Raw genomic sequence first — 27,655 nt, forward strand, 5'->3', positions numbered from 1 at the left:
TTTTTTATCTGTAAAGGCAAGTGGCCTAATTCTAATCTCAGTTATTTCAGTGCAAGAGAAATCCCTCTGAATTCAGAATTTGGATCATATTCTAATAAATTTTAAAAAACTGTTCTCATGCAAACATATTGATTGCTGGTTTAAGCAAGCAATATGAGAGTATTTGGGATATTTGATCTGTGGCTACAACCAATAACAAAACCATGTAAATATCACACAGTACACCACCCAAAGCTTTAAGAAGTCTCCATTCCAGAAATTTTTAAAAATAATTAAGTCCTTAATAGTCATCACTGTCATTTATTCACCACTGGGAGCCATCAAATTAAAATATTACAGTAATGCTGAATATTAAGCATAAATCAAACTTACTTAAGTTGTGATTGTCCTTTTTTTGCCTCTCTTTAGCCAGTGCCCTTGCTTCGGACTCTGTAGGAAAAATACACGCTGTGCACGTGAATGAAGTAATTAGAATTTTGGAAATTTCAGGAATACCACACAGCAATTTATAAAGCACATATATCTTTATAAACATTCAACTAGGGATATACCTCACTACAGAGACCATACTGATAAAGCCACATTGTCATAGCTTTGCTGACACAACACCATCCCGCATTTCTCAAATGGGCAGTCCTGACACAAAAGGGGATGACAAGGCTATTGCATGGGGGTGAGGGGGGCAGATCACAAAAGAATATTATGATAACCTTTAGAATCCTGTGCTCAGGTTACCATACTACAAGTTCCCAAACGAAGGCACTGCCAAGGGGCAGGGTAGGGGCAGCAGCTGTTGGTGTCTGGTTACATAGCTCTGAAAACAGCGTGGTAGGGAACAGAAATAAGTGTGGTGGCACCATGGGGTTGCTCTATGCTTGTTGAGAGGCTTCAGTGCCTTTGACTGCAGGGATGATCATTACATGTAGTGGTCCTGCAAGTATGCACAGTTCACATCTCATAGAGCTGGAAGGGACCTCAGGAGGTCATTAAGTCCAGTCCCGTGCCACTGACGCCTAAATGGCCCCCCTCAAGGATTGAAATCACAACCCTGGGTTTAGCTGGCCAATGCCCAAACCACTGAAGTAATTTGCTATCCCTGGGAGGGAGAGACCAGTATGGATCAAAGCCTGAAATATTTTCCAAAAGGAGCTCAAAAAAAAAAAAAAAATTTGAGAACACCTGATTCAGAGGAAGCCTATAGAGACGAGAAAGGGTTGATGCTAATTACACCGATAGAAGCACTCTTCGATCAACATTGTGGCTACACTGAGGGTTACAGCAACATAACTATGTCAATCACACGTGTTTCTTCAAAATCCTGAATGACCAAGCACAAAGCTAAGAAACAACAACATGCTTTACAGCAATACAGAAAAAGAATTCACTTCTTCACAAGTTTAAGAAACCATAGGTAAAATCCATCCTGAGTAAAATTCATCGACTCTACTGCAGTTACAACAGGGAAGAAGTTAACCCACAAATTCTAGTAGCAGAGGAGTAGCCGTGTTAGTCTGTATCTATGAGAACAATGAGAATCCCTGTGGCACCTTTTAGGCTAACAGATATTTTGGAGCATCAGCTTTTGTGGGCAAAGACCTGCTTCATTCTACAGAAACATCTGCATAGTCACCAAGAATCATGGTGAGGTTCTCTGACTTGAACATCTCAGCCCTACTGTGCAGACAAGCAAAGGGTTTAATTTCCACATGTAAAGGTGATGCGAAACATATGCTTAAGACCACTAAATCTGCAATTACACATGCTCCTGTTAAAATACAACCAATTTTATTTACCACATGGGAACAAAGTTACAAAGCAAATAAGCAGCAGCTGTAACACAGAAAATAATGACAGGTTTTCCCTGTACTCAGACAAGAGACAGACACACAGACCTCAGAATTTAATAAAAGCAACTGGAGAAACTCACACCTGATCCTTCAAACACAGATAGAAACAATTTTTCTTCCCAGGACTAGCACCACTGACTACAACTCCACGTCAACTAACTCCTTCCCAGAGAATGTTGCCAAGACCAGGCCTTTAATAGGGTTAAAAAACCAGGCAGAATCATAGAGGATAGGTCCATCAATGACTATTAGCCAGAGTGGATACTAGCGGTATCCCTCACCTCTGCTCGTCAGAGGCTGGCAACGACTGATAGTGGAGGCATCATTTGATGATTATCTGTCCTGTTCTTTCCTTTGGACAACTGACATTGGCCACTGTCAGAAGACAGGATACTGGGACAGGTGTACATTTGTTCTCGCCCAGTATAGCCATTCTTGTGCATTACACTTGTAGGGGTTTGCAGTATGGGGTGCTAGGAGACCAGCACAGAGGAAGCAGATACCACAAGCTTAACCACCTAAAAGGCTCTCAGTGAAGTTGTCAGTTTCCCTTGCTGGTGAGGGTGATAACCACCAGATCAAGTGTGTTTTTAAAATGCTGGTTTTGGTGAACCACAGCTACATTTAAAATTTATCTTCATAGGCATGTTCCACAGAAGAAGGTTAGAGACTGCTCTGCATAGAGATATAAGTGGTGGGGAGTCAGTGGTCTTATTTACCAGAATTAAGCAACTCAATCAACCAGCATGACTAAGTATTTGAGTAACCAACTCAATATATAGGTCAGAATAATAAGAGGCTTGTAGTACATCTTTTGCTTACCCACTGTTGTAACATACTTACCACCTACAGCAATACAGGGCCCTTTATTTTCACATAACGAACAAAAACAGCACTGTCATTAGTGACGTTGCTGGAATACAATGATTCTTATTTTCCTCACCAGGATTTTGCACTTTTTTTTTTTTTTTTTTTTTTTTTTTTTAAAAGGGCAAAAAATATGCAGCATCCCAGCTCGTGACTTTCAGAATCTAACTGCAAGGTCACAGAGTGGGACATATGCATGGCACAATGAAGTTACACAGAGATGCTTCACTGATTGCTGAGCTCCCCACGCATCTCATTTATCACCAGAGTAAACCAGGTGAGGAGCTACGTGCGAGTGTTTGGACAGTAGTAGCCGTTTGAGTGTTACATATCCCTGGAGCTATGCAGAACTTGCTGATTTCATTTCCCATGGGAATAGATGCTTTTCCATCCTCATACGCTGGTTTTGGAGGTTCATTCTAATCCAGCATGGCACGGGCTAAACTGAAAATCAATAAACTTTGCTCAGCTCTGCGACTGCTCAACTGAGAAGACTTAACATGTGATTTATGAATCACAAGTTCATTTACAAAGTCAGATCCCCCAAAGGGTCTTTCCAGTGTACTTTCCTTGTATGGCCTGTGGGAGGGGGATTTCAAGTCCGGCCCACAAGTGCTAAGGTAATAAGGATTTCCTTTTCAGGATTTGGAGTTGACCATTTTATTGCTCTTAACTGTGGAGGGACAGTCATGTTGTAGGCAGGTAAGTGACATGGTACTTCTTGTTCTGTGCTAGCTCCCAGAGTGGGTGTGTGAAACCTCAAAAGGGTACAGAAGACTTCTAGAGGCCTGAATCTGATCTGGCTTTAATGTAGCTTGGACCATGAAAAACAAGCATTAGGTCTGTGTGACCAACACTGTAGAAAGTGGACTTGTGGACTATGGGGCTACATCTACACAAGTTGCTGTTGGAAGAGATGTTCTGACCAAACCGTCAACAGATCCTATCTATTCACAAAAACAGATCAATCTTTTGACCCTCTCTGTCAACAAAAGGCACCCTCAGAGCATCTACACAGCTTTTTTTTGTCAATAGTTTCTGTCAACAAAAAGCATTGTGTGTGTAGACACTTGTGAGTTTTATCTACAAAACTCTCTAGTGTAGACATAGACATGGTGAATGATGTTTCAACAGTTAACGTGGTGCTCTTGTGGTCATTCCTGTTACAAGAAAAGTGCGATAATCTTAAAATTTGTGTTTTCTTGGCTTTTGGTCATCTTCCTAAATGTGTGGCAGGAGGCATGAAGATTTTAAAAAGGCAAATGCCAAGAAAATGTAATGTATTACAGACTATGAAATCAGCAAATCACGTTTTCCCTATCATGGTATTTCCAGACCTCAGTCACAGGACAGCAAAAGGCTTTTCTACCCTGGGGATGCAGAGATCAGAATTCAGTTTCTGTGTCTACACCAGGGACAACAAAATTCTTATTTATAGTAACAGACATCCTCAAGAAAAACTCTCCTTTCTGATTTGGCCTGGTACTCCCCTGTCCCACGCTACATCTAAAGCACTGCTTTTTAAAGGAAATTCTTCAGATATTTACCACACATAAGATAGGCACTGTCCACACCCAGGCAGTAGACCCTGTATATGAGCTGCTAGCACATATTCTGAAGCCTCTGCTCTTGCACAATACAAACCATTGCTTTGAACTTCCCCCTCTAAGGGATGATTGCGGCAGGGAGGCAGTCAGCCTGCCTAATTCCACACATTTATCTTGACTTAGCTCCCCAGCTGAAAGAGCATTCCTCAGCCACAGATCCTTTTTCACTTTACATCCCATAGTCTTCCACATCCTTTTACTGTGCATCTGCCAGTCTGTCTGGTTTCTATGTGTTCCATCAGACTATGTGCTTCACGTGCATACAGAGGTTCAGCTAACTTTTTGCCACTTTGGAACATCTTGAGCCTCACTCCTACGGTCTGCAATCAGACTACCTTCAGAGGGAGCTTTTGAGTAACGTATCTCCTTAAAACGAAAAAGCAGCCCAGTAGCACTTTAAAGTCTAACAAAATAATTTATTAGGTGATGAGCTTTCATGGGACAGAGGCACTTCTTCAGACCATAGCCATACCAGGACAGACTCAATATTTAAGGCACAGAGAACCAAAAACAGTAAACAAGGTGGACGGTGCTACTTGACAGCTCTTTTGTTTTGATAGTATATAGACTAGCATGGTTTGCTCTCTGTTACTGTACCTTTTTAAGGAGCTCTACACCTCTCCTTCAACCCTACTGGCCTTCCAAGGCAAACTCCTATAACAGCCTACAGAGAAGCGTTGCTTTGTTTGTGTAGTGTCGCTTCATGTCAAAAGCAAATGCCTCAGCACTAGCACTAAGGCAGGACTTCCTCCAGAATGGTCAACACTTGCAGAAATGTTCAAGTAGTACATATAAGCTCACTGTGGCCCAACATCTGTGGTGTGGTATTGTTAGCCTGTGAGTTTGCAGAACGCCAATACAGCAAAGAGGTAAGAATATCGGCAGCCAAGAAACTGTGCCTCTAGCATGTCCATTGAAGGTCTCAAGCTCAAATGTCTAATTGTTCTTCATGTATATATCGCTTGTTAAAAGGAATTGGTAATGTGCTTTAAAGCTGATTTTCCAAAGTCTCCCTTGGTCTTCACGTGCATAAGCTTAACAAGCGGGCTGAATCATTCCCAGAACCACTAACGGGGGAGGGGAAGGCACCCCAGGGCTTGGCAATTGAAAAGGACCAAGGACCCCAGACTGTTATTGCAGCAGCAGAAGCCAGCAGCCCAGCCCCTTTAAAACTCCGCTGCAGCCCTGAGTGGTGCAGTCTGGGTAGAGCTGAGGGCTCACTCTGCCTACCCCTGCCCCCTTCCCCTAGGCCTGTGGAAGTCTCTCGCCAGTCCTGATTACACCTAAATGTGGTTAGCTGCTGTGTTGGGTCATTTCCGAAATGAAAGTGAAGTTAAGATGGTGAGAAAATGTCAGCTTTCCTGTCCTTTCAAAAACGTCCAGTCTTAAAGCTTTACTCTAGTTTGGGTCTGCCTAGGGCTGTAACTGAAACAGCTGAATAGGTTTTTGGAGTTTGTTTAAACGCCAATCTTTTTCAAATTTACATCTTACCCAATGAAGCTGCAGTAGAAAGTGATTCTACTGTGCCATTATTTTCCAAGGCATCTAAAGGTTTAGTAAAAGAGCATTTTTCTTATGAAAGGAAAGACTGTTGTATAACTTAGGGGATGCAATTTTTTGGGAACATTCTTCACCTTGATTAATGATACAAACGAACAACTATCCATTCATTCCACAACACCTGACCACCTAGATGCAGCAGCAAGCGATAGACACTTGTTATGGGATCCCACATTCCTAGCCCGACTGTATTACAAACTGTTTTCTTACCATTACTGATCACTCCCATTGGCAGAGTCACTACATACAGTACTCATCTCCCAGAGGTCTCTTGAGAAGCATCGTGTTAATTCAAGGTGCTATTACAGTTCTAGCTGGAGCAGCATACAATACACACTATTAAGGCTACGCGTACACCACCCCCGAAGATCAACCTAGTAAGGGTCGATCTTCCACGGTTCAATTTCTCACATCTGGTAGGAGTGCATAAAATTAACCTATCAGGGTCAGCTTCACGGGACATGAGGAATAAGGGAGGGTGATGACAGAATTCTCCTGTTGATCTTCTTCAGTGTGGATGGCCATGTAAGTCAATTGCCGATACATTGATTCTACCTGCACAATTGCCGTAGCTAGAATTGCATATCTGCAATTGACTTGCATTCCCTAGTGTAGACACAGCTCTAGAGAGTAGGCGTGTAAGAGACGCAAATAGCTTTCTGCCTTTAAAATGTTGCAGGGTTTTACTATGCAGGTCACCCCTTGGACTTCCACAACATTATGGTACACTTCTTGTTTGCTACAAAACAAACAGATTACATATCTATGCAAAGGAAACTCGCCTTATTGTTACTGTCCTGTGTAGTAGAAGCGAACAGGCCTGCCAGAAAGTACACAGCAAGGTGGAGAAAAGGACACCTCCAAACTTCCCTTTTCATAACGGAATTTTTAAAAACATGCCTTAAAAAGGAAACCCTCTTGCCAGATCATTAAGTGAGAACAATGCTTAAAGACCATTTACCTGTGAGCTCCCTTTTTATATTGGGAAGATTAGCTGGACACGAGTTGCTGATGTTCAGCCCTGAGGGTGGCATGCCTTGGTTTCCATAAAAATCAATCAAACTGCCAGACACGGGTAACTGTAAGAGATAAAAACAGAGAAGGGTCACTTGCCATGTCCCATCTGACACACTTAAAGCCAATAGCAGCTTTCTTAGCAAACCTCTGCTCCATGTGCAAACAGGGTTCTATGTGCCCAGTGAAAATGAGCATGGACATGAAAAGTAATTGTTCTAGGAGAAAGCTGCAATCCATTCCCCAAAGCATGACCTCAAGAGACGCAGAAAGCAAAAAATAACACAAAACATATGGACAATGCAATTTTGAAATATAGACAAAACACAAGGAAATCCAGGAAGTTTACTCTTAGGTCCTCAAAGGGCCTTTGCCTATGAGACAACTAGAATTTTCGTATGATATTGTTCCTGTATGGTTAGTTTAAACAACTCATCTAAGTGTAGTTGTATTAGGGGGACCATAAGAGGGAGTCCAAACGCCCTTATAAATGCTTAAGAGTGTAATTGCCTAACAGAAATTAATTGCGCTTTCATATACCATGGACTTGTTTAAGGCAACTGTATTTAAGCTGATCTGAGATCTACTTATGTCGGGTAGACCTATTGCGATTGTCTCTTCTAACATGAAAGCTTTTGCGTGTGCGTGTCCTTGTCTCAAATCACTGGATTAAAGTGCTGTTGCATCCTGCATGAGTATGAGTACAGAAGGTCTGCTAGGAGGAATCTGGAATCTTTGAGACTTGTGATCACAGGAGCTCACTTGAATAATGTCAAGTCATCATGCAACAGCGAAGATGCAGGCTGCAAAAACAGTGTGTCTGAAAAATGTTGGGACTTACCAGAGAAATACATAGTCAAAAGTGACACCAAGAGTCTTAACCCAACTACACTCAGCTCCCCAAAGTGCGCAGGATAGAGCTGCCAGTTGGCCAGTTCTTTTACTGGAACGCTTCATCGAAAACGGATGCTGGTGGCTCCAGTCATCACCACTGGCTGGGGTGTAAAAACTCCAGTTGGCTATGTAGTGGGGAATAAGCAGGCTCCCCTGAATGCCATGGATCTGTACTGCTCCCAGCAGCACCCACATGTCTGCCTCCTTAGATGCAGGGGAAGCCAGGCAGGTCTGCCCACTACTCACACTCACAGGGGCCGCTCCTGCAACCCCAACTGGCACTCTGCACTGTTTCCTACACCCCAACCCTTTGCTCCATACCTGAGTCCCCACCCACACTCAAACTACCTACTAGAGTCTGCACCCCTCCCCACTGCCCCAGGCCAGTGAAAGTACGAGTGTGTAAGAGCAAGTAACAGAAGGGGCAAGGGGATGGAGTGAATAGGGGCAGGGCTTTGGGGAATGGGCAAAACAGAAGTACACCTAATTATTTCTGTCTATCCATTTCTACTCTCAGTTACAGCTGTGTAGCCCATAGGCAGCACTGTTAACATAAAAGATCATGAGGCCAGAACACAGAGCAGAAAATGCTTATTACAAGCCCACAGAAGATGCATACGATACACACACTGGTAGCAAGTCTCTAGATTTCACATTGCTAAGTGTTTCCTATTACAGGATCATGTTTCAGTTGCTTGTAACTAAGAAATTCAGCCACTTAGGTTCCAATTTTCCATACCAGGCATCTGCCTTAGGCTGACTTTATTTGGAGAGTACCAGGCTAGGAAGGGAACTGCATTCTTGTGCTCATGTTCAAAAATTCTTACGACTATTACAAAGGAAAAAAAGAGACGTTCTTGTGCTTCAATGCTTTTGAGGACAGCCTTGAAATCTGACAGCGGGCCTCTAGTGCCAGGGATGTGCTTTCTGCAGTGCTTGTGAAACCCTGCTCAAAGCTGGCCAAGTTACAAGCCTCTGGAAAAGAAAATGGAGCACATGCTGAACAATAATTTGATAGAGGGTTCAAAGAACTGATCTGCACCGAGCATGCTCCATTCCAAGACAGCTCCTACCTGTGGACAGGATTGTGCATAAATTATTCCCAGAGGGCAACTGCGTGTGCTCAATCATGGGAGCTGTAGGGTCTGAGCAAGAGTTTTCCTGCAATTGCTCCTCCAGCCTAGAAAAGGATTCCTGTGGCACTAAGCATCATAACTGAGCACCAAAACATCTCTCCCCAAACACTCTCAATCTCTCTCTTCAAGTGCCCAGGCTGCATGGAGGAGAAGGCAGATTCAAGGGTAAGGTAATGTTGTAAGAGTGCAGGGTTGAAATGAGAAGAGGAAAGAGGGGCCACAACTGACTGGGACAATGTGGGAGGACGGGGGCAGAAAGGCAATAGCACCTAGAGTACAGTGCCCTCCACAGATTGACTCTGAAACCAGGATTCTCATTTATTAATACCTCTCTGATGCCTAGCAAATACTTTTGTGAACCCCACTGACAAAATAAGAGTCTCTTCTCCTTTTACTGGCTCTTCCACCTAGAGGATAACAGACTGCTCTGTAGCTCAAGTGTTATTGCTCTGTGCTGTCGATCCAAAACTCCTCCAGCTGCTACTCATACCTTCGGGGGCTCAACATAATGTCACTTTTTTTTTTTTTAAGTTTCTTTTCAAAGAGAAAAGCTTAGGCGTATTGTCTTTTAATGATAGGCCAGTGGATTGCAGTTAATGCAAGTGATTAATGCAAAAGAAAATAACTAGATTAACAATATTCATGATTCTTTGTGCTTTTAATTGCAGTGTTAAATAACAGGATACCAATTTCAATGTTGTATAAATATTCTGGATGTCGTATATTTTTAAATACACTAATTTCAGTTACAGAGAACATGAAGTGTACAATGCTCATTTTATATTTTTCTCAATTACAAATATTTGCACTGCAAAAATATTTTTCAATTACACTTGTACAAGTACAATAGAGCCATCTCTATCATGAAAGTGCCACTTACAATTGTAGACTTTTTTAATACAATTACACTTAAGAATAAAACAATAAAACTTCAGATCATACAAGTACACTCAGTCCTACTTCTTATTCAGCCAATCGCTAAGACAAACAAGTGTGTTCACATTTACAGGAGATAATGCTGCCTGCTTCTTATTTAAAGTGTCACCTGAAAGTGAGACAAGGCATGTGAATGGCACTGTTGTAGCTGTAGATTTGTGTGCTAAATATGCCCCTTAATGCATGGAGCACCAGCTGAGAGGACATGCTTTGATGCTGAATTTAAGTTGGTATTCTACTATTTTAACACTGTGATTACAACTGCAAATAATTCACCTATTTTTTTCAATCTCATGATTAATTGCCTTTTTTGTTTTTTTTAAGTGTTGGACAGCCATAAAAAAAAAATTACAGGCACAGAGTCAAGCATTCAAAAGTTAGGAAAGTTCTGAAAATAAGATGAACTATGTCTAGGAAACAGTTTTGGGTGCATCCACCTTTGAAAGGAACTAAGGAGTCTGATAAGAGAAGTTGTGTCTCACATCCATTGAATTACTTGAAAACTGACAGTCTTCAACTGCATAAGGGATAGAAAATGAGGACAAAATTGACCCAGAGAAGCAAATATAGTCCTGGATAGATCTGGGAAACAGAATGGGCATCCCATGACAAATTGCCATAGCCTCCTTGGAGAGCATGCATATGTTTTCAAAAGAGATGACAGTGTGACAGATCAAAGTAACTTAAAAGGCACAAGAGAGATGCAGAGAAAGATCCATTCCTGAGGGCGACAGCATCTCTACTTAAAAGTGTCCAAAGGCAAATTGAGACTTAATCCGTTACCCAATGTGCGTCAGCCCTTTTTGTTTGAATCTGATTTTCTGTCTGGTTTTACTGCAAGTCCGACAGCTTTCCACTCTTTGGGAATTTTATGCGGGACATCCCAAAGTAGTGAAACAACTTTCAGCCTCCCAGGAGACATAATGGAGGAAGGGGATGTCTACTCCCATGACAATGTAAAGGTCTTGGGACTCTGGCTACTGCAGGAACAGCAACCAGGAGCCTCAGACCCTTTTAAACCACGGGGCCCCCAGGAAGCTGCCTCTTTTGCCCCCCTCCCGCTTGCCTGTCAGGGCCCCGGAGTACAGTAGCAAGGCAAATTTCTGTCACTCTTGTTGAAACAGGTCAAGATCCCTCAGCTGCTACAGCTCTCAGAAGTCAATTTCCAGCTAAAATAAAGGACGGTTGTATGTGAATCTAATGGAAGGGTCTCTTGGTAAACTGGGTAACAGGTTATGAAATTCAGCCATCTCACCACATATTGCTGCCTTCTTTTCCTTCCCCAAAAACTAACATCCACATTCTTTCCATTATGAGTTCTGAACAAACAAGACAGAAAACGGTCTCTCACCAACTAAGCACCATGACACTTTGAGGGTCTCCCTTTCTAAAGCTGGGGCATCCTCAGTAATGTGTCATTCCTTAAAATTCCTCCTGACCTACAAATATCATCCCATAATTAACATGGATCTCCTCTAAAGAAGAGATTTGATACTTGCCGAAAAGGCAGATTTTAAAGGAAGTCCAGCTAAACATTCAGAAAAAAAATTTAAACACTTTATAGGTATTGGTGAGTCAACAGTTAAACTTCCCCACCCGGTTCTGCTTTTTAAACCTAATTTGTATCAGAGCTTAGCATTCTGCACAAAACACCAGCTACTCCACTGCTGGGTTGCCCCCAAATACAGAGTGCAAGCAGCATCATGGTTTTAGCCGAACAGTTATTTCTTACTGTAACAGTTTCTTACTTCCAGTATTTCTTACTGTTAGATCAAATACATCACACCTGAGTTTTGGTCACAGGTGAGAAGCCAGAGACTGATGAGTGCTGTAATTAATTGCAAAAAGCCTGATGCTTTTTACTTAAGTGGTGCTTGAACCTCCCATTAGCTCTCGTATTCTGAATATCAACTAAGCACTGTTAACATGTAGAAAATTGCCCTTTTTCTTTTTTGTTTGTAACAGAACAACAGAGCCTTTGTTATAGTCTAAACTAAACTGAGCTATTTATACACTGTGAGTCTCTGAGGCCTGCTTCCTTTCTATGCTCTTTCACCTTCTAGTTAAATCATAGTAAATTTACAGATGTTTTACAATGTTATAGCAATAGACAATAAGTTCTACGGATCCAATCCTGCTCCCAATGGCAAAATTCCCAAAACTTCAGTGGGGGGCTAGATCAAACTATTTGAACAGTAATTTACAGCAAGATAACAGGGTGTGGTATTTCTCATAGTCTTGGAAGAGCAATGGCTTGAAGTTTACTGGGAAGAATGGGATAAGCTTCCTAGTCAGCACAGCTTTACTTTGATGACATTTACGAAGAAGCCCGGATGTTGCCAGTCTTGTTATAATCTCTGTATACAGCCAAGTGCAGAAAGCCTGCATCTTTTTTAAAGAAAGCAATTGATTGGATTAATCCAAAATACAGCACTTTCCTAACAATAGTTAAGGCTACTTATGCTGCAAACTGAACACAAAACAATGAATGGTATGCAACAGTTGGACTTGCAAGTTCACTTCGATTTCTTTTAAATCATCAATCTCAACAGCTAAGAACACCTTCTGCTCCTGCAGGCAGACCTATGAATGGCAGATGAGAGAGCGTGAGGTCTCCATTACAGCCATGAATTACTGTTAGTGTAGTTGGTCTTTACAGTGATTTTGCTGACACATGTACTTATTATAGTGCTGTTACTGAGAGGGAGCAAATATACACATGGGATAACCGAAATGGCTCCCCCGCTAAAGCAACAAAGACAAGCACAGGGGGTGTAGAGTTCTTACATCTGGGGTTCATGTAAAAGAACAAGGGGGAAGAGAAATGTAGGAATCACCTATGGAAAATTCCCGTGGAATTTGGTAGGGATTAACCCTACAGGATTCTACAGAAAAATCCTTCTAAAACAAAGATGCTCTCCTGAATAGAAAGTTTTATACTGCCTAGGGGTTTTAGTATTAAATCATGCGATTGGGTTTTTGGTTTTTTACCCACGCAATAGAATTGCCCAGTAGAGATGTGTATTTTGAATCACCCTATAGAATTTAGCAGGAAATTCAATTCCTGATGCAGAATGCTCTACAGCAGTTCAAATTACTGTTTAAAAGTTATTTACCTAGAGGACTTTTCTATAAGCAATGTAGCTAGAGCTTCTATAGTTAAGCGCACGAGTCCAGGGTCTATAAGGTGCCACAGGACTTCTTCTTGTTCTCTGAGCTCAGAGGATGTCCCTAGGATAGGTACGGGACTTCCTGAGAACAACAGCACTGGACAGGTACTTTAAAAAGATATTAAGTAAAAAGATGGTAAGTAATCCTAGTAAGTTCCCTGAGCACTAACTTAAATTAACATAAATTCAGCCGATTCCCCAGGATGAATTTCACTGCTCTGGGCTAGCTCCATCGCACAGTGTAAAGACATGACAAGTTGAAACGACCTTACTATTTACTAACTGAGTTAAGACAAACAGACAGACAAAGAACGAATGAAATAAAGAAACATCAACACTGGCTCACGTCTGCCCAGCCAAATTTACGAGCACCAATGCCTTAAGCAAACAATTTATTGGTGTCGCCCTCCAAGAAAGATCAAAAGAAAAATGTCACCAGTACATCACCTAAATGTGTGCAACTTGTGCCTCTGAGCACAGTACACTGGTAACACGCAGGGGGAATAGTAAGAGAGGTGGCCGTGTTAGTCTGTATTCTAACAAAACAAACAGTCCTGTTGCGCTTTAAAGACTAACAACATGATTTATTAGGTGATGAGCTTTCTTGGGACAGACCCACTTCTTCAGATTTGAGTACTCATCACCTAATAAATTATTTTCTTAGTCTTTACAGTGCTACATGCCTTCTGGTTTGTTTTGTTTTGTTTTGTTTTTTTTTGTTTGTTTTTTTTTTACACAGGGGGAACTTGAAGAACATTTTTTTTAAACTGACCTCAAATATGGTTTTGTTTTTTGCTTTCTCTCACCTACCCCTCTTCCTGCCTTCCCCTGCCCCCTGCCTATCCTTAGGGTTTATACACACACAGGAGTTAAACTGTTTAATCTAAAGATGCACTATCAAACTCATTTGGTTACATTTGTGCTATTTCACATGTGAACACAAATGGGTTTAAACCTGGTATATGTTTATCTGCTTACCATGCACTGGACGTAAAGCTACGGATGGATGTAGAGATCTAGGGGCACAGGAAACTTTATGTCTTGATTGCCAATTCCTCAGGCTGAATTCCACTTCTCTGGGCTAGTCCCATCGCACAGCGTAAGAACACGACAATTTGAAATGATTTTACCTTTTGCTAACGGAGGACCGGGTCAGTGACCATGATGACCTTCCGCTAGGAGTGAGGGGAAAAAGCTCCTCCCTTGCAACTAGCATTGGATTTACAAATCCAACCCCTTTATAACTGCTGTTCCATGGCAACTGCTAATTTTGTTAAACCAACTTCCACGTTGTGACTTTCCCACTGTCAATTCTTACTGCTTATTATACCATCTACTAACCACCAGACACAGCTGCTAGCAACACACGCCGTGCTCTCATTTAGAAGCTCTTCTAAAGAAGAGGCAATTTAGATGTAGCTACACAGGACATTTGCAGTCAGTAAAATGGAAGTGAAACGACTATTATACCGTATTTGCCATTTGCACAGCAGGATCCATCAAACCAAGGATTTCTTCATTATAACTTGATTCCAAGCTAATTATGTCATCAATGACATCATCCATCTGCAACAAAGAGGTGAATTGGGAAAAAATGCAGATTACTTAAAACAAAAGTTGGTAATAGGGCTGTACACAATAGCAATATTAAATTAATTATATATATTTTAAGATGACATCCAGCAACGCATACAGCTCCCCTCATCAGTTCTGTCTCTACTGGGTCTCTGAAACCTATTCCCCCCCCGCCACCTTTTTTTTTTGCACCATACTCCAATTCTGCCTCACAACTGTCATCATGACTCTCCCAACCCAGGAGTGGGTAAGCTGACTTCAGATATCATCAATGCTGATCTTTAATCAACACTGAGTTGCAGGGAAATCAAGACCAGAAGTGCCCCAATTAAGTGGGTTTTGGTGGTATACGGCAAGGGAAAAGGGCGCTGTTCCCAGCCCACCAATCAGTCGGCAATTCTAAGGTTTCAGAATGGTTTCTGCTGTAAATTCAGAATCTGTTCTTGTCTTATGACTGGTTCTTGTATTCCTGGGAAGTATGACCAGAGTGAGGTTTGAATGACAACTTTTTGCAGCTAATGGCCCCACAAGCTCATTTTTTTCCCACCCCTGGAGGTATATAAAATCAGGGATAGAAGTAAACAGTGACTGCATGTGCATTGCAGAGAATGGAAACCTAAGTCTATTCAAACACAAGCAGAAAGACACATGCATAATTCAAGGCTAATTTCTGTGTTTTAAACACTGCCATATAATTTTATGAAAGTTGTGGGACTTCTATGAATTTTCCTTTCTTCGGCCTCATCTGTTTCTTCCCTTTGCAAATAAGGAAATATTAAATGACTTCGTCTCATTATCAAATCTGAACCTAATCGCCATAAAAAGAGGGTCATAAAACATATTAGAGCATCTTAAATAAAATGACAGAACAGAATTAGAAAGTATTTTGCCCTTCCACAGAAGTCTGATGAAAAGGGGAAAATACAGGAGCATTCTTTACAGCATGCAATCTTCCCAAGGCTTTTTTAAAACACAGCCTTTTTTTTTTATGGCAAGATTGGAGTTTGAAAGAAATGGGAAGCTTTTTTAGATATACTGATGGGCGGGGGGAGCCTCTTAGAAGCCAAATCTGCAAGGTACTTTTCTACATAGTAATTCTGCCTCTCTTATCCTTAAAGAAACCCAAAAAACAGGGGGGATACAGGTTGTCTTTATAAAGGTTTCTGTGCTCCCAATGCGTATGTCATTCAGTACCTGCATGCAGGATGCTCGTGAGTGTGTGTTCAAAGCTGGGCACTCGCTTTCCACCCTATTTTGCTCTTCATATTTATAAAATCCCTGTGAATATAAAGAGGAAAAGGAAAAGCAAAGCATGGACCTGAATTTACAGCATAGTCTCTCCTCTAGAAGGGTACAGCTGAACCAGTGTCATGCACCCATGTGCCTGATGAAACTAACTTCTTAGAGGAAAAAAATGCCAGTGTGATTATGATCATGGGACAGAGCTACTTTATTTTAATTTGTTTTAAAGTAAGGAGATGATGACATAAAACAAAGGGAATGCCCTACTCTTGGCATGTGCAAAGTGACAGCTGCAAAAAGCAGATCTGGTAAAGCATGCACATTTCATTATTTTTACACTATCAAAGTAGAAGCCCAAGATAAATTTGTTTTAATAAAGTCTTCACTGGCCTTTTACCTATGCAGACATACACATATGCACCTACTTATGTGCACTGGGTAGAGTTACAGCTGTACACAAGCATTAGTATCAGTACACACACTCACCAGCAACAGTAGTTTTTGGTTGCAAATGCTGCTGCAGAAGACTTTTTGGCATCAGGCAAGTGAAATGTTCCATGTGCACAAAGGAGGGCTGAGAGTGAAATTCCAAGCAGTAATATTTTAAAGGATACAAAAAGGGTGATATTTTGGGAAGCTAATTCATCACTTGAAAGATAGACTTTATGGGTAAGCAAATATCTTTAATTGGACCAGCTTCTGTTGGTGCGAGACACAAGCTTTTGCGCTAACACAGAGCGCTTGTTCAGATTTGGGAAACGTTCTCAGAGTGTCCCAGCCAAATATATGGCAGAAAAGAGGGTTTAGCATCACCAGTTAACACACACATTTCAAGGGCCTGTTGAAGGTGATACGACCCCTATACTTGGACAAAGGAAGGGGGTAGTGGGTTACCTAACGGCTAAAAGAAATGGAAAAAAAAAAAAAAGTACATTCTTAACAAAAGGTGTCAATTTAAACTCCCAGGCTTGTCTTTTCAAGGTTCTGTGCAGGTTTCCTCTGAGGAGGACCGACAGATCATTTAGAGAGTGATCGCTTTTGTGAAAAGTTATTTCAAATTTCATTTTACTTCAAAAATTCTCTCCTCACAATGGCTTTCACTTTTCTTAAAAGCAAACAACTTCTACACTCTGAATGAGCTACAAAAGCATTATGCCAGAAAGTTACAGCCAACAAACAGAAATGGCTTTGCATTCTCCAAAGGTCCATTACTCATGGTTTTGTGCATTGACCAGGCACAAAAGAGGCTTTAATAAGATGTGTAAGCTGAGTACAGAAGCATAAAGGGGGCTAAAAAAAACTGTGGGACAGATTTTTCACTCCAAATATTTTATGTTGCTATACATATTGTATATTGGAAATGACAACTATAATTTTAAACTCAACACTTCACAAGAGATGATAGAGATCTTAAGTCTATCAGGAGCGACACTGCTTGAATATTACTCACAGAAGACAAGTGAGAATTATGTTAAACGTAAGAAATATCAGAATAGAGTACAGCTGCAGACACTTACCTCTTTTTCACAGTTGGAATTAAGTGTAAGCATAGCCATTGGACTGTTGGGTGCGCTGCTTCCGGTTCCAGGTGGCATGACATGATCCCCAGGCTGGGTCGGACACGGCAAGCTCAGAGCTTGGTTGGCATGTTTATTTGCCAGAGTGGTAGAAAGGTACTGCTTCACCTGCTGCCGTTGGGCTTGCTGAATGTGGTACTTGGTTGGATTTTCAAGGTGAGTCTGCACCTGCAAGTGTGCAGTAAAACTAGTACTTCATTGTTTTGTGGAGTCAACATAACATTTTTCTAGATGCAAGTTTATCCCAGATATATTTCAGAGGCCTGTTCCTCATCTAGTGCAAATCTGTGTTAGCTCCCTTGAAATCAGTTGTGTTTTGACAAATTCCAATAGCTCAAAATAGTCAGAGTGGTAGCTGTGTTAGTCTGTACCTTCACAAAACAAAAAAGCAGTCCTGTAGCACTTTAAAGAATTTTCCAGATCTGAAGAAGTGGGTCTCTCCCACAAAAGCTAATCTCCTAATAAATTATTTTGTTAGTCTTTCAAGTGCTACAGGGCTGCTTTTTTGTTTTGGGAATAGCCAGAGATCTCTACTTGTTGCCTAATGTACAAGTAATTGCAGATCTAATTATTTTTCCAATATTCTATGCGTTTTAAATGGTTAAGTTATTTAGGTTGGTCTCCAGTGGTCAGTGGCTGAGTGAATTCTGGTTTAAAAATAGCCATCAAGTTTTTTGAAAAAAGAGCCAAATAACAAATGTAAATAAAATTATGCAAATTCATGATTACATTTTCCTTTGCAGATAGAAAATTTATACTTCTGTATCCTTGGCATAGTTTTAAGGAGTCTAGGGCAGCTTCTAAAACATATGCTAGAAATAGCAGATGATACAAGAAATGTTTCCATGTTGAAAATTTAAGTAAAATTAGTTCTCTTTTCAGTATATTAGATATTTTCATTAATAGGACATTTTGTATTAAAGCAGCCTTTTAACACTAAAAACTTTTTAATGAAATCATTCACTCAGAAATGAGTGCTACCACCTAAGCAATAAAAGAAAGACAATATACTTCCAAGCAAAATTTTCACCACTGTTTGAGCAATTTTATATTATCCAACACTGAACAATATCACTTTCTGCTGGTAAAAGTGGAAGATATATTGAAACACATCATCATACTGAAAAGGCTCATTAACTTTGTTAATTGTGATCATATTATTTTCAGCTGCTGAACACTTACAAAAAAAGAGGTGGTATCTATTTTTGTGGAAGAGAAAACAATTAGAATATACCAGATAATCTACAGATGAAAATAATTTCACATTATACATGGACAGTAAGTTACTTTTTGTCAAAGTCCAAATTTCTTGGTCAAAGCACAGTCAAGGTCCAAATTCTAGAGAAACTAATAAGTAAACAAAGACTTTGCAGTCCATTCAAAAGCATCTGAATCTCCAGAATTGGCCCACGGTCCACCTATCAACTACCTCTGCAGCAAATTATTTAGCAGGTAAAGTGAGCATAAGATAACTCACCTGATAATGATTATATTCAAGCATTTCCAGCATAATGTTTATATGTTCCTAGCTTAACCAGGGAAATGGTTTAGCATTTATTCTTTATTTTCTATTATTCAAAGGCTCACATGCATATGCCCCATAATCAAGATATTCTGAAACGGCGGAAGAAATTTTACAACAGCTCAGGCTTATAATAAGCCAAGCTAATTAGTTACGCACGTTGAGAAATAAACAGTTCACACAAGGGGCTTTTCTTGAAAGCCATGAAAGTTTAGCCCTAAATATTGGTATTAATTTTTTCTATAGCTTTGACGTCATGTTTTTTCATGAACATAAAAAGGACCTTTTAAGTGATGGGCTTTCAAAGTTAGATTGACAGTTAGCTCAAGGCCAACTCACTATTCATCTTTCGTTCCAGTCGTACTACCAGACAATGGTCGCTTTCTTTGGCGGTAAGGTTAAGACTTGTATGTCCCAAGTAAGAAACGGAAGCTGCCAGAAAATGCTGCAAGTCTTATGCAGTATTCGCTGGTAGCTCTGTATGCTGAACAAATGTATGTGGTTGTCTAACCCTACGATGAGTTACGTTTATTGTTACACTCCTCCAACCTTACCTAACCCTATCTGAATTGTAAGCACGTGGGTAAAGGCAAGACATCCACACTCTACAATGTCATCCTTATACTTCCTTTCCCAGCGCCTAGCGAATACCAGCATAAGATAATTCAAACCCATGTCTGATAGGCCCCTAAGAACTGATAACTTACTGTAAGTATCTGTATCTTGGCATGGAGAATCCAGATTACCAGAAAAGTCACAACATAATTTTATGATCATTCATTAAAACCAGCCCGCATCCAAAACTGACTGGAAAATAAAAGGGGCAGTGAGCTATTCTGTGTTTGTACAGATAAGCAAACATGTCAAACTATTCCCTTTTAACTTCCACTGAAAGTGGGATTTTAATATATTAACCTGAATGATACTTTGTTGTGCTCAAATAATTCTGATCTGTTATGATAGTCATAGTTGCTCTAGGTGTTCCACTTTACAACTTGTATGCTGTGAGTACGTACGTGGTTTCCAAGAACAGAAATACACTTGTGTGTGTTCAAGTGGCAGAAAAGCAATGCAAATAATGGATTTTTCAATTTGTTGGCAATTTTAAAAATGCATTTCACACACACACACACACACACACACACACACACACTCAGGCTACGTCTACACATAAGAGTTTTGTTGGCAAAACCAGGGTTTTGTTGACAAAATTTGGAGTGTCTACACACAAATCGTGTTTTCTAGACAGTGACAAAATCTTGGCACTTCTGCCGATCATGTTCTGCCTCTCCGTGATGAGGAATACTGCCTTTATCAACAATTTATTTCGACACAAAAGCCACGTAGATGCTCCAGGGGACCTTTTGTTGACAGACAGGGAGTCCAGTTCACCAGGCAGCCCTGTCTGCTGAGCTTCCAAGTTGGCCCTTCTGTACAGAAAGCAGCCGGGTGGTCTGGCTGCTCTGTCAACAGAGAGGATTGCTCTTTCAATCCGTTTTTATCCGTGGACGTGATTTGTTGACAGAAGTTTTGCCAGAAGATCTCTTCTGACAGCGACTTCTGTAGACAGATCACAGTTATGTAACACAGCCAGAGAAAGAGAGGGAGTTTTAGTTTCATGAAAGTTTCTCTTTGATTTTGAGCAATTCAGCATTTTAAAACTTTTTTAAAAAGAACATGTAAGGATATTTTGTAAACAAAATGTCATTCTGTATCGAAAGACTGGCATAGCTGCATTTTTCATCAAAACAATTTTGGATCAAAAATGTTTCCTGTTTCTGGATATACTAAAATCTGAACATGTGCAATTAGCTTCTCTGTCCCTACTAACAAACACAGAAGACAAAACTTCCTGTGTGTGAAGATCATAGTATTATAAAGATGCTTGTGTGATTTAATTACATTATTTCCATGGTTTAGTATGCAATCAAATTAATTTTACAACCAACTTCTACAACCATAGCCCAAGCAAAACAGAATTTTCAAGGGTGGAAAAAATAGATGTTTACTTGAAGGAACACGCTTTCCACATAAATTCATTTGTTGCATCAATGAATGCATAAACTACTTCAGTAGATTTCCTGTAATCTTCCTTTGCACAGCATTAGTTAGGCTCCTAAACTTATTCTGTGCTGGATAAGCATACTGAAAAACTTCCCAGCCTTACAGATACATTTCTGAATGGAGTCGGGGGCGGGGGGCAAGGGTGTAATTGTTTTTATTATAACAAAATCCATAGTTTTCCTTGTCCATCCATAAACATTACCGGCTCATATTACATGACAGTATAGCAGACAGCCCTACCAACAGAGGACAGGGTAGCAAGCAAAGAAGACAACTGCCTCAGGGACCGAAGACTGAAAAAGGCTCTGGGCATCCGGCTGCCACTGTTGCAGCAGCCAGAGCCTGTGGCCCATAAATCACGTCCGGAGTGCTGCATCTTCAAGCTTTCTGGGCAGCACTGGGCTGTCTGAGGGAAGGGTGGCGCACTGTGTTGAGGGCTGCCTGGTGGAAGATAGCTCCAACCCCACCCCTTCTGTCCAAGGCTGTGGAGCCCTCCCCCCGCGTTGCAGAGGGGCCCGGCAAGTCTGTCAGCCCCACTGATGGCTGGCCGTTGTAAGGGATAAGGGCACTGTTATGTGAGGTACTATACAAATGTAGGAAAAGAAACTTTCTGCCTCAAAAAGAATATACCGCTTGAGAGAGGAAAAAAAAAAAAGTGTATGAAAGGGCAGATCCTGTACCTTTATTGTAGCTTTTTAATTAATGGCAAGGTACCACTGACCTAAGCTCTCGATTTCAGCAAACTGACTGTATGACACGGCTCCCCAAATTTCTTCCAGGCCTGATTCTTAGTTCCTTTTTCTCCTGAGGGGCCCCTCCCATTTCCCTTATATCCCAGGTAGAATTAAGTAGCTGCAGGTGCCACAGTGTGTCTGTGGAACGTCAGCCACTTTTGATAAAGGTTTAATACCTATTGATGCTGGGGCTAGGTCTATACTACCGTGGAAGATCAGCCAGCTTGAAGTCAGTCTCCTGGGTTTCATTTCACGCACGTGCAAAATGGTGCTTTACAGCATCAAAGTCAACCCCAGAACTCCTCATGAATGTCGACCTTCTTCCATGTGGAGTCACAGGAGTTGACCTCCGATAAGTGATCTGTAGATACACATATCAGTGGTCAACTTCTATGTCTGGTACAGAGATAGTCCAGGTCTGCAAAAGAGCTGATATGATGGGCTACCAGGACCAGGACTTGAACTATGAAGGACAATCTCAATACTTCCGATCGATTTGAGAAACTCAGTAATTACTTACCTACAACATACCAAATGACACTTTCAGATTAGATAAGAAATAATGAGATCTCTTATCAATATCAGTAAAATGAATATGTCACTCAAAAAGGTTCAGTTAACTGGGGATAGGATGGGTAAGTGATGTACCTTGGTAAACAGCACCAAACATTGGATTAGAGGAAGCTTTAAAACAAAACCATTAACCCTTTGTACAACAGGATGTGCAAGTACAGACTGGCTGCCCCCTTCCCCTGCTGCATGTCCGCTCCTCCGAAATAAGTAGCAGTAGATAGCTTAAGAAAAGAAATGAATAACTGTGTAAGGGAAGGAAGGCCTCATCTGGAAGGAAAGCGTGCAGTCACATGCAATGTTGGCGGGGGGACAGATTTCATACATATCTCTGTAAATGCAGATGTATCATATGGCATTCAGAAATAGAAGAAACTTATTGACACTGAAGTACTGTTTTATTTTCAATATTGGCAAATCAAACAATTGCTAGGGACTGTACCTGCTGTTTGGATTTTTCCTCCTGCAAGTACACGAAGTCTGCATTTTACTATGTAGCAGAAGCAACCCTGTACACAGAGGTGGAAAAATATCCAAAGAGGTACTTGACTAAAAATGCAGCTGGTTTCACTTCTGGGTGCTTGAATACAATAAAGATGTGATGTGTGTATGTGTTCATGTATGTACACAGGCACATGTGTACACTTTTACTTAAGCAGTTTTCCAGAGGGATGTCAGTAACTTGTACTTCAGTACACCACCACCACCCCCCACACCCACACCCAACAAAGCAGCTGCACTTTTACTCAAGCTCCAAGATTCCCTAGATCCTACAAACAACCTGTGTTCTCTGTAAGCTGAGTGCTTGGGCAGCTGCCCAGGAGAGATTCAGGTGCCACCCAGCTGACCTACCCCCAATGGGCAGTATGTGTTTCTATAGGTGGTGCACATAAAATTTATTCTGCCCATGGATGAAAAAAATTGACCACCACCACAACTGAAAAAGCATGAAAGTTCATAGATACATTTGCTCCAGCTCTTACAACCAGAGGAGAAGAATGAGATGGAGCTCTAGCTCTGTTAACCAAATACTTACCTAATGGCTTACTCTAATTCTAAACACGTAACGCACATTACATTGGAAATTGTTTCCTCCAAATACACTAGCTACACCTCCAACTCAAGATTACTAAAGGGACACCTCAGAAGTTCCATTTTTTTCCAAAGGTTTAGGGAACCAAATATGTTTCCCATTAAGTTAATTTGTATGTCCAGAATTATAGTGCTAATTCTGGTGACAAGCCTTGTACAGACGTGTCTGAAAGTACTGTATATACTGAAGTTGGTTGTGGTAGGTGGGAATTACATGGGTGACCTGATGTGGACCATGTTGGATGGAGGTGCTCTAGTACAGACAAGTTGCTGGAGCTCCCCTTGAGGTTGTTCTGAACTTGGTTGTACACTGTATTATATATGCTTCCAAAAGCTGTGAACTGCTCATTTGTCTGCACTTCACAAGATAGCCCCTTGCATGCAACTGTTTATTTTCTCTTTAGGAATTTGTAGGTAAATCCTGATCATGCTATTAAGTGTCCATCTCAAGACATTTTATAATATCTTTTCTCTAGTCATAATCTGCAAAACCCTGAAAATCAGCAGGTATCCACATCTGAAGATGTGGATGCAGATATCTGTGGCTTGTTTTTGCAGATACAGATGTGGGTACAAATTTTGTACCCAGAACCCTGCAAATCTGTGTACATCCACTTCATAACGGTGGGAGCCCCCTCAGTAGATATCTGTGGCTCATTTTTGTGGACGTAGATGTGGGTGCAAATTGTGTATCCATGCAGGGCTCTCTCTGTTCTTAGCCTGGCTATATACAATCCTAATTCTAAACCCACCCCAGGAAAGGCTCATCTGCTCACTTCCCATTCCAACACGGCCATCTATTACATTTTGTGTGGATCCCCAACTTCTGCCCCTGTTCAGTTGCCACCCTTCCCTTCCCCTCAAAGTCCCATTGCTGCCAGCCTTCCTCCATCCTGTCCCATATCTTTTCTTCCTCTTTCTGCCCTTTCCTGGCTCCTCCCACTCACTCCCAGCACCTCCTGTATGCTGCTGAACAACTTTCCCAGGTGTGCAGGAAGCAGTAGAAAGGATGGGGAGAAGCTGATCAGTAAGGCCAGGAGACCCCCCGGAGTACCCTTGCAGATCCCAGATTGAGAAACCTTGGCATAAAGCAAAACTAGGTCTGTCAATCAAACCATTTATTGGCACGTGACTTACATATCAGAGAGAGTCTGAAAGGAAAGTTAAGAGACTAATTAATGACTGTCAAAGAGTGCTATCTAACTAACTGAGAAGTAGCAGTGTTAGTTTGTACCCCAAGAAAAAAAAAAGGCAGCAGAAATGTAGCACTTTAAAGACTAACAAAATGATTTTTTTCTGTGATGAGCTTGCGTGGGACAGTCTGAACTATCAAATAGGGATGGATTATTTCTACTTTTACACAGAGTACACAGGATTAGATGAAAGCAGCAAATGGAAAGTCAACCACCACACAGGATTCCCATAATCATATTTAAAAAGAAACACTTATCAATAGTATTTGTATATCCCAAACCATGCTCACAGAAAGGTATATCAGAAAGCACCACATGTAGCTAAGTTTACCTGAGCTTTTTCATTATAAGCTCTGTTTTCAGTTAATTATAAAAAGCATTTTCATTTTGGCTGATTTTTTTATGCTTGTGCTCTTCTGCAGGCAAATGTTTTTTGGACAACTAAAACACATTTTAGACAACCAACACATTTCAGCCACTTCAGAGAAAGAGGTTAGTGGAAAAGTAGACTATTTCTAACCATATCAAACCTTTTTTTTTTTTTCTCCAACTATTGGTCTGTGGTGCTCTAATGCGTCCACACTTATGAGCAGGAAATTGAGAAATAAGGGGGTGGCCATTTTCACATGCTCAGTAAGGCTTGTCAGAGATCTTGTGCAAACAATTTCCAAGTTGCCACTGAGCATGTTTCCCAGATTCACACAGCTAATGTTAAGTATACCGAATATACTTCCAGGTGCCACAGGCTATGACAGCAGTCACTATCGTTACAACAGCCCCTGAAGGAAAAGGTGTTAGGTTCAACTTTCAGCCTTGCAGAACAATCCCAACTAAAGGAATAAGATAGCAGTTCCCCAACCAATCTGGCCATGGAATACTTTTGGGCTTGAAATATATTGACAGAACAAACGCATGCTGATCTGGGGAGGAGGGGTTTCATACTGAAAAATTGCGACACATAATGCTCAAAAGTTGATTTAAGAGTTAGGTTTTTTTAGCTGTCTTATTTTACAAAAACCAAAGAAATGACAAGAGAAAAATCAGCTGAATGAACTAATACCCTTGTGATAAGAGGACAGTTAGCAATCCTACAATCTTACAATTAAGTAAAACAATTAAAAATTAAGTACAAACCCAAAACAAATATCAATATAAACAGCCAAAAGAATGATGGCTAGTGTCATTCTTTTGTTCAAAAATAGAAAGGACAATATTGTTCAAAAAAGGACTGTCCTTCCTTAAAGCTTAAAAAACATTTTTATGAAAAAAACTCAAAACAAATTAGGTATGTAAAAAATGGTAAATTTTGTGGTTTTATCAATCTGTTATTTTTACAGAACGCTGTTGGAAAATAAAAGTAACATTTGAGAGGGTGGTTTCTTTTGTGGGGGAGAGGATTTTTGCCTCTGTTTTGTACAAGCTGCATAACAACTATGTTATGAATGCATTATAAATGTTAATATACATTTTACCTAAATATTATTCAAATACCTTAGTATTTTTGATACACACAATTTCTTATTATTTTAGAAGGAAAAATATTGCTAGCATCAACTTTTTTCACAGAACACCTATTTGGGAAACGCTGGATTAAGCGCTATAGCTGGCTGCAGCAATAGGCTATTATTTGTACAAGATAGGCATTATATTAAGTAACATATTAATCACTAACATCATTTTACATATAGCATAACAAAACATTTGTACAATTCCTTCCAGAAGGTAATACGGCAAAATGAATGGAACTTGTATGTGCTGTAAGAGAACCCATATTACTAACCATAGCCTGGGTCACATCTCAGTGGGATTTGAGGCCTCGATCATTCAATAAAAATATTTATGCCAGACACAGAATTATTAACATAAAGTTAGAAGAAATGAATTTGAAACTTATCTCCTGGTTCTACACTCAGAGCACACAGTCCTCTGGGTACACTGTTGAGAAAAACATCATTTTGTTTGTGTCCTGACAGGGAATTGCAGTTCAGTTTCCCAGGATGAAGAAAGATGCTGAAGAGCATGCTCAATACAGAAGGATCATTGAGAGGATTTTAGCATCAGAATTCTGTACTGAGCAACAGCAATAGCTGGTAAATCAACCAAATCTAAATGAATTCCCATGGGGACACAGAGGACACTTCCTCATACCAGGTCTGAAAGTGATTTATTACTACAGTAACCTTAAAAAGGAACAAAAGTTACTGAAATAGGGAAATAAATACAAGAGATTAAAGAGCAATTTCGAACATGTATAAATGGACTTAGGTGCAGTGCTGAAATTACAGCATGATAATGGGGGTAATACCATGGACACTAGTAATAGCCTGAAAAATGTCAGGAAGACGATTGGAATTAGAGGAAATGCCCACATATAGACCACATAAGAACCTCACGTAAAAGTATTCTTGTTTGACATTCTCTTTTCTCTGACCTTCTGGTCATCTGCTAGAGGGAAGGACGACAGTGGCATGCTTCTGAATGTCACTTTCCATCCCTTCCTCACCAGAAATCAGGATGTTCATTAAATAACTTCTGTCATGTGGAAGACAAAATGTTGAATTGAAAGATTTGTTTTCCACAATAATTTAATCCAGCAACTAAGTGGCTAAAAGTTGCTAGGAATCAAGATGCTGGAGTTAATTAGATCATCCATTAGTTTTGTTTTTATTGGCTCAGGGGCTATTGGGAACACTTTAAGTTGACCTACTACTGCAGTGAAGACTCTAGTTTGCATCAGTCTCTAATCTCAGAGAGAAAGATGAAAGGGCAGTTTATAAACTGGCTGAACTGTGGGCATTGATATCTACGCTACTACTTACTACTTGAACTCTTGTACTCCACGTGGAGCACAGGTCATCTGCAAGTCTCCTCCACTTCACTTGGTCTTGAGACAAAACTTCTAACTGATCCCAGGAGTACCCCAGTTGTTGTCTTTCAAGCTCAGTAGATCTTCTCCACATTGTCCAAGGTCTTCCTCTTTCGTGTTTCCCTTGCAGGTTCCATTTGATAGCTTGATGGACTTTGCTGGAGGATGATTTTCTGAGAATATGGCCTA

General features: G+C 40.6%; 1 protein-coding gene across 4 annotated transcripts in view; it reads right to left on the bottom strand.

The window, feature by feature from the left end:
• The window catches only part of MITF (melanocyte inducing transcription factor), a 187,715-nt gene that overhangs the window by 12,563 nt on the left and 147,497 nt on the right, over window positions 1-27,655 (bottom strand). For 2 of the 4 annotated variants that reach the window (XM_075004955.1, XM_075004957.1), the window contains exons 3-7: window positions 17,366-17,593; window positions 15,801-15,884; window positions 14,502-14,597; window positions 6,843-6,960; window positions 373-447 (exon numbers count right to left, since the gene is read on the bottom strand). In XM_075004955.1, coding sequence (XP_074861056.1) covers window positions 373-447; window positions 6,843-6,960; window positions 14,502-14,597; window positions 15,801-15,884; window positions 17,366-17,593 — 601 coding nt within the window. The remainder of the gene's footprint in view (window positions 1-372; window positions 448-6,842; window positions 6,961-14,501; window positions 14,598-15,800; window positions 15,885-17,365; window positions 17,594-27,655) is intronic. The other 2 variants (XM_075004956.1, XM_075004958.1) reach the window with 1 other exon arrangement.

The sequence above is a fragment of the Carettochelys insculpta genome, chromosome 11, assembly GCF_033958435.1.
Source record: "Carettochelys insculpta isolate YL-2023 chromosome 11, ASM3395843v1, whole genome shotgun sequence".
Taxonomy (NCBI): domain Eukaryota; kingdom Metazoa; phylum Chordata; order Testudines; family Carettochelyidae; genus Carettochelys; species Carettochelys insculpta.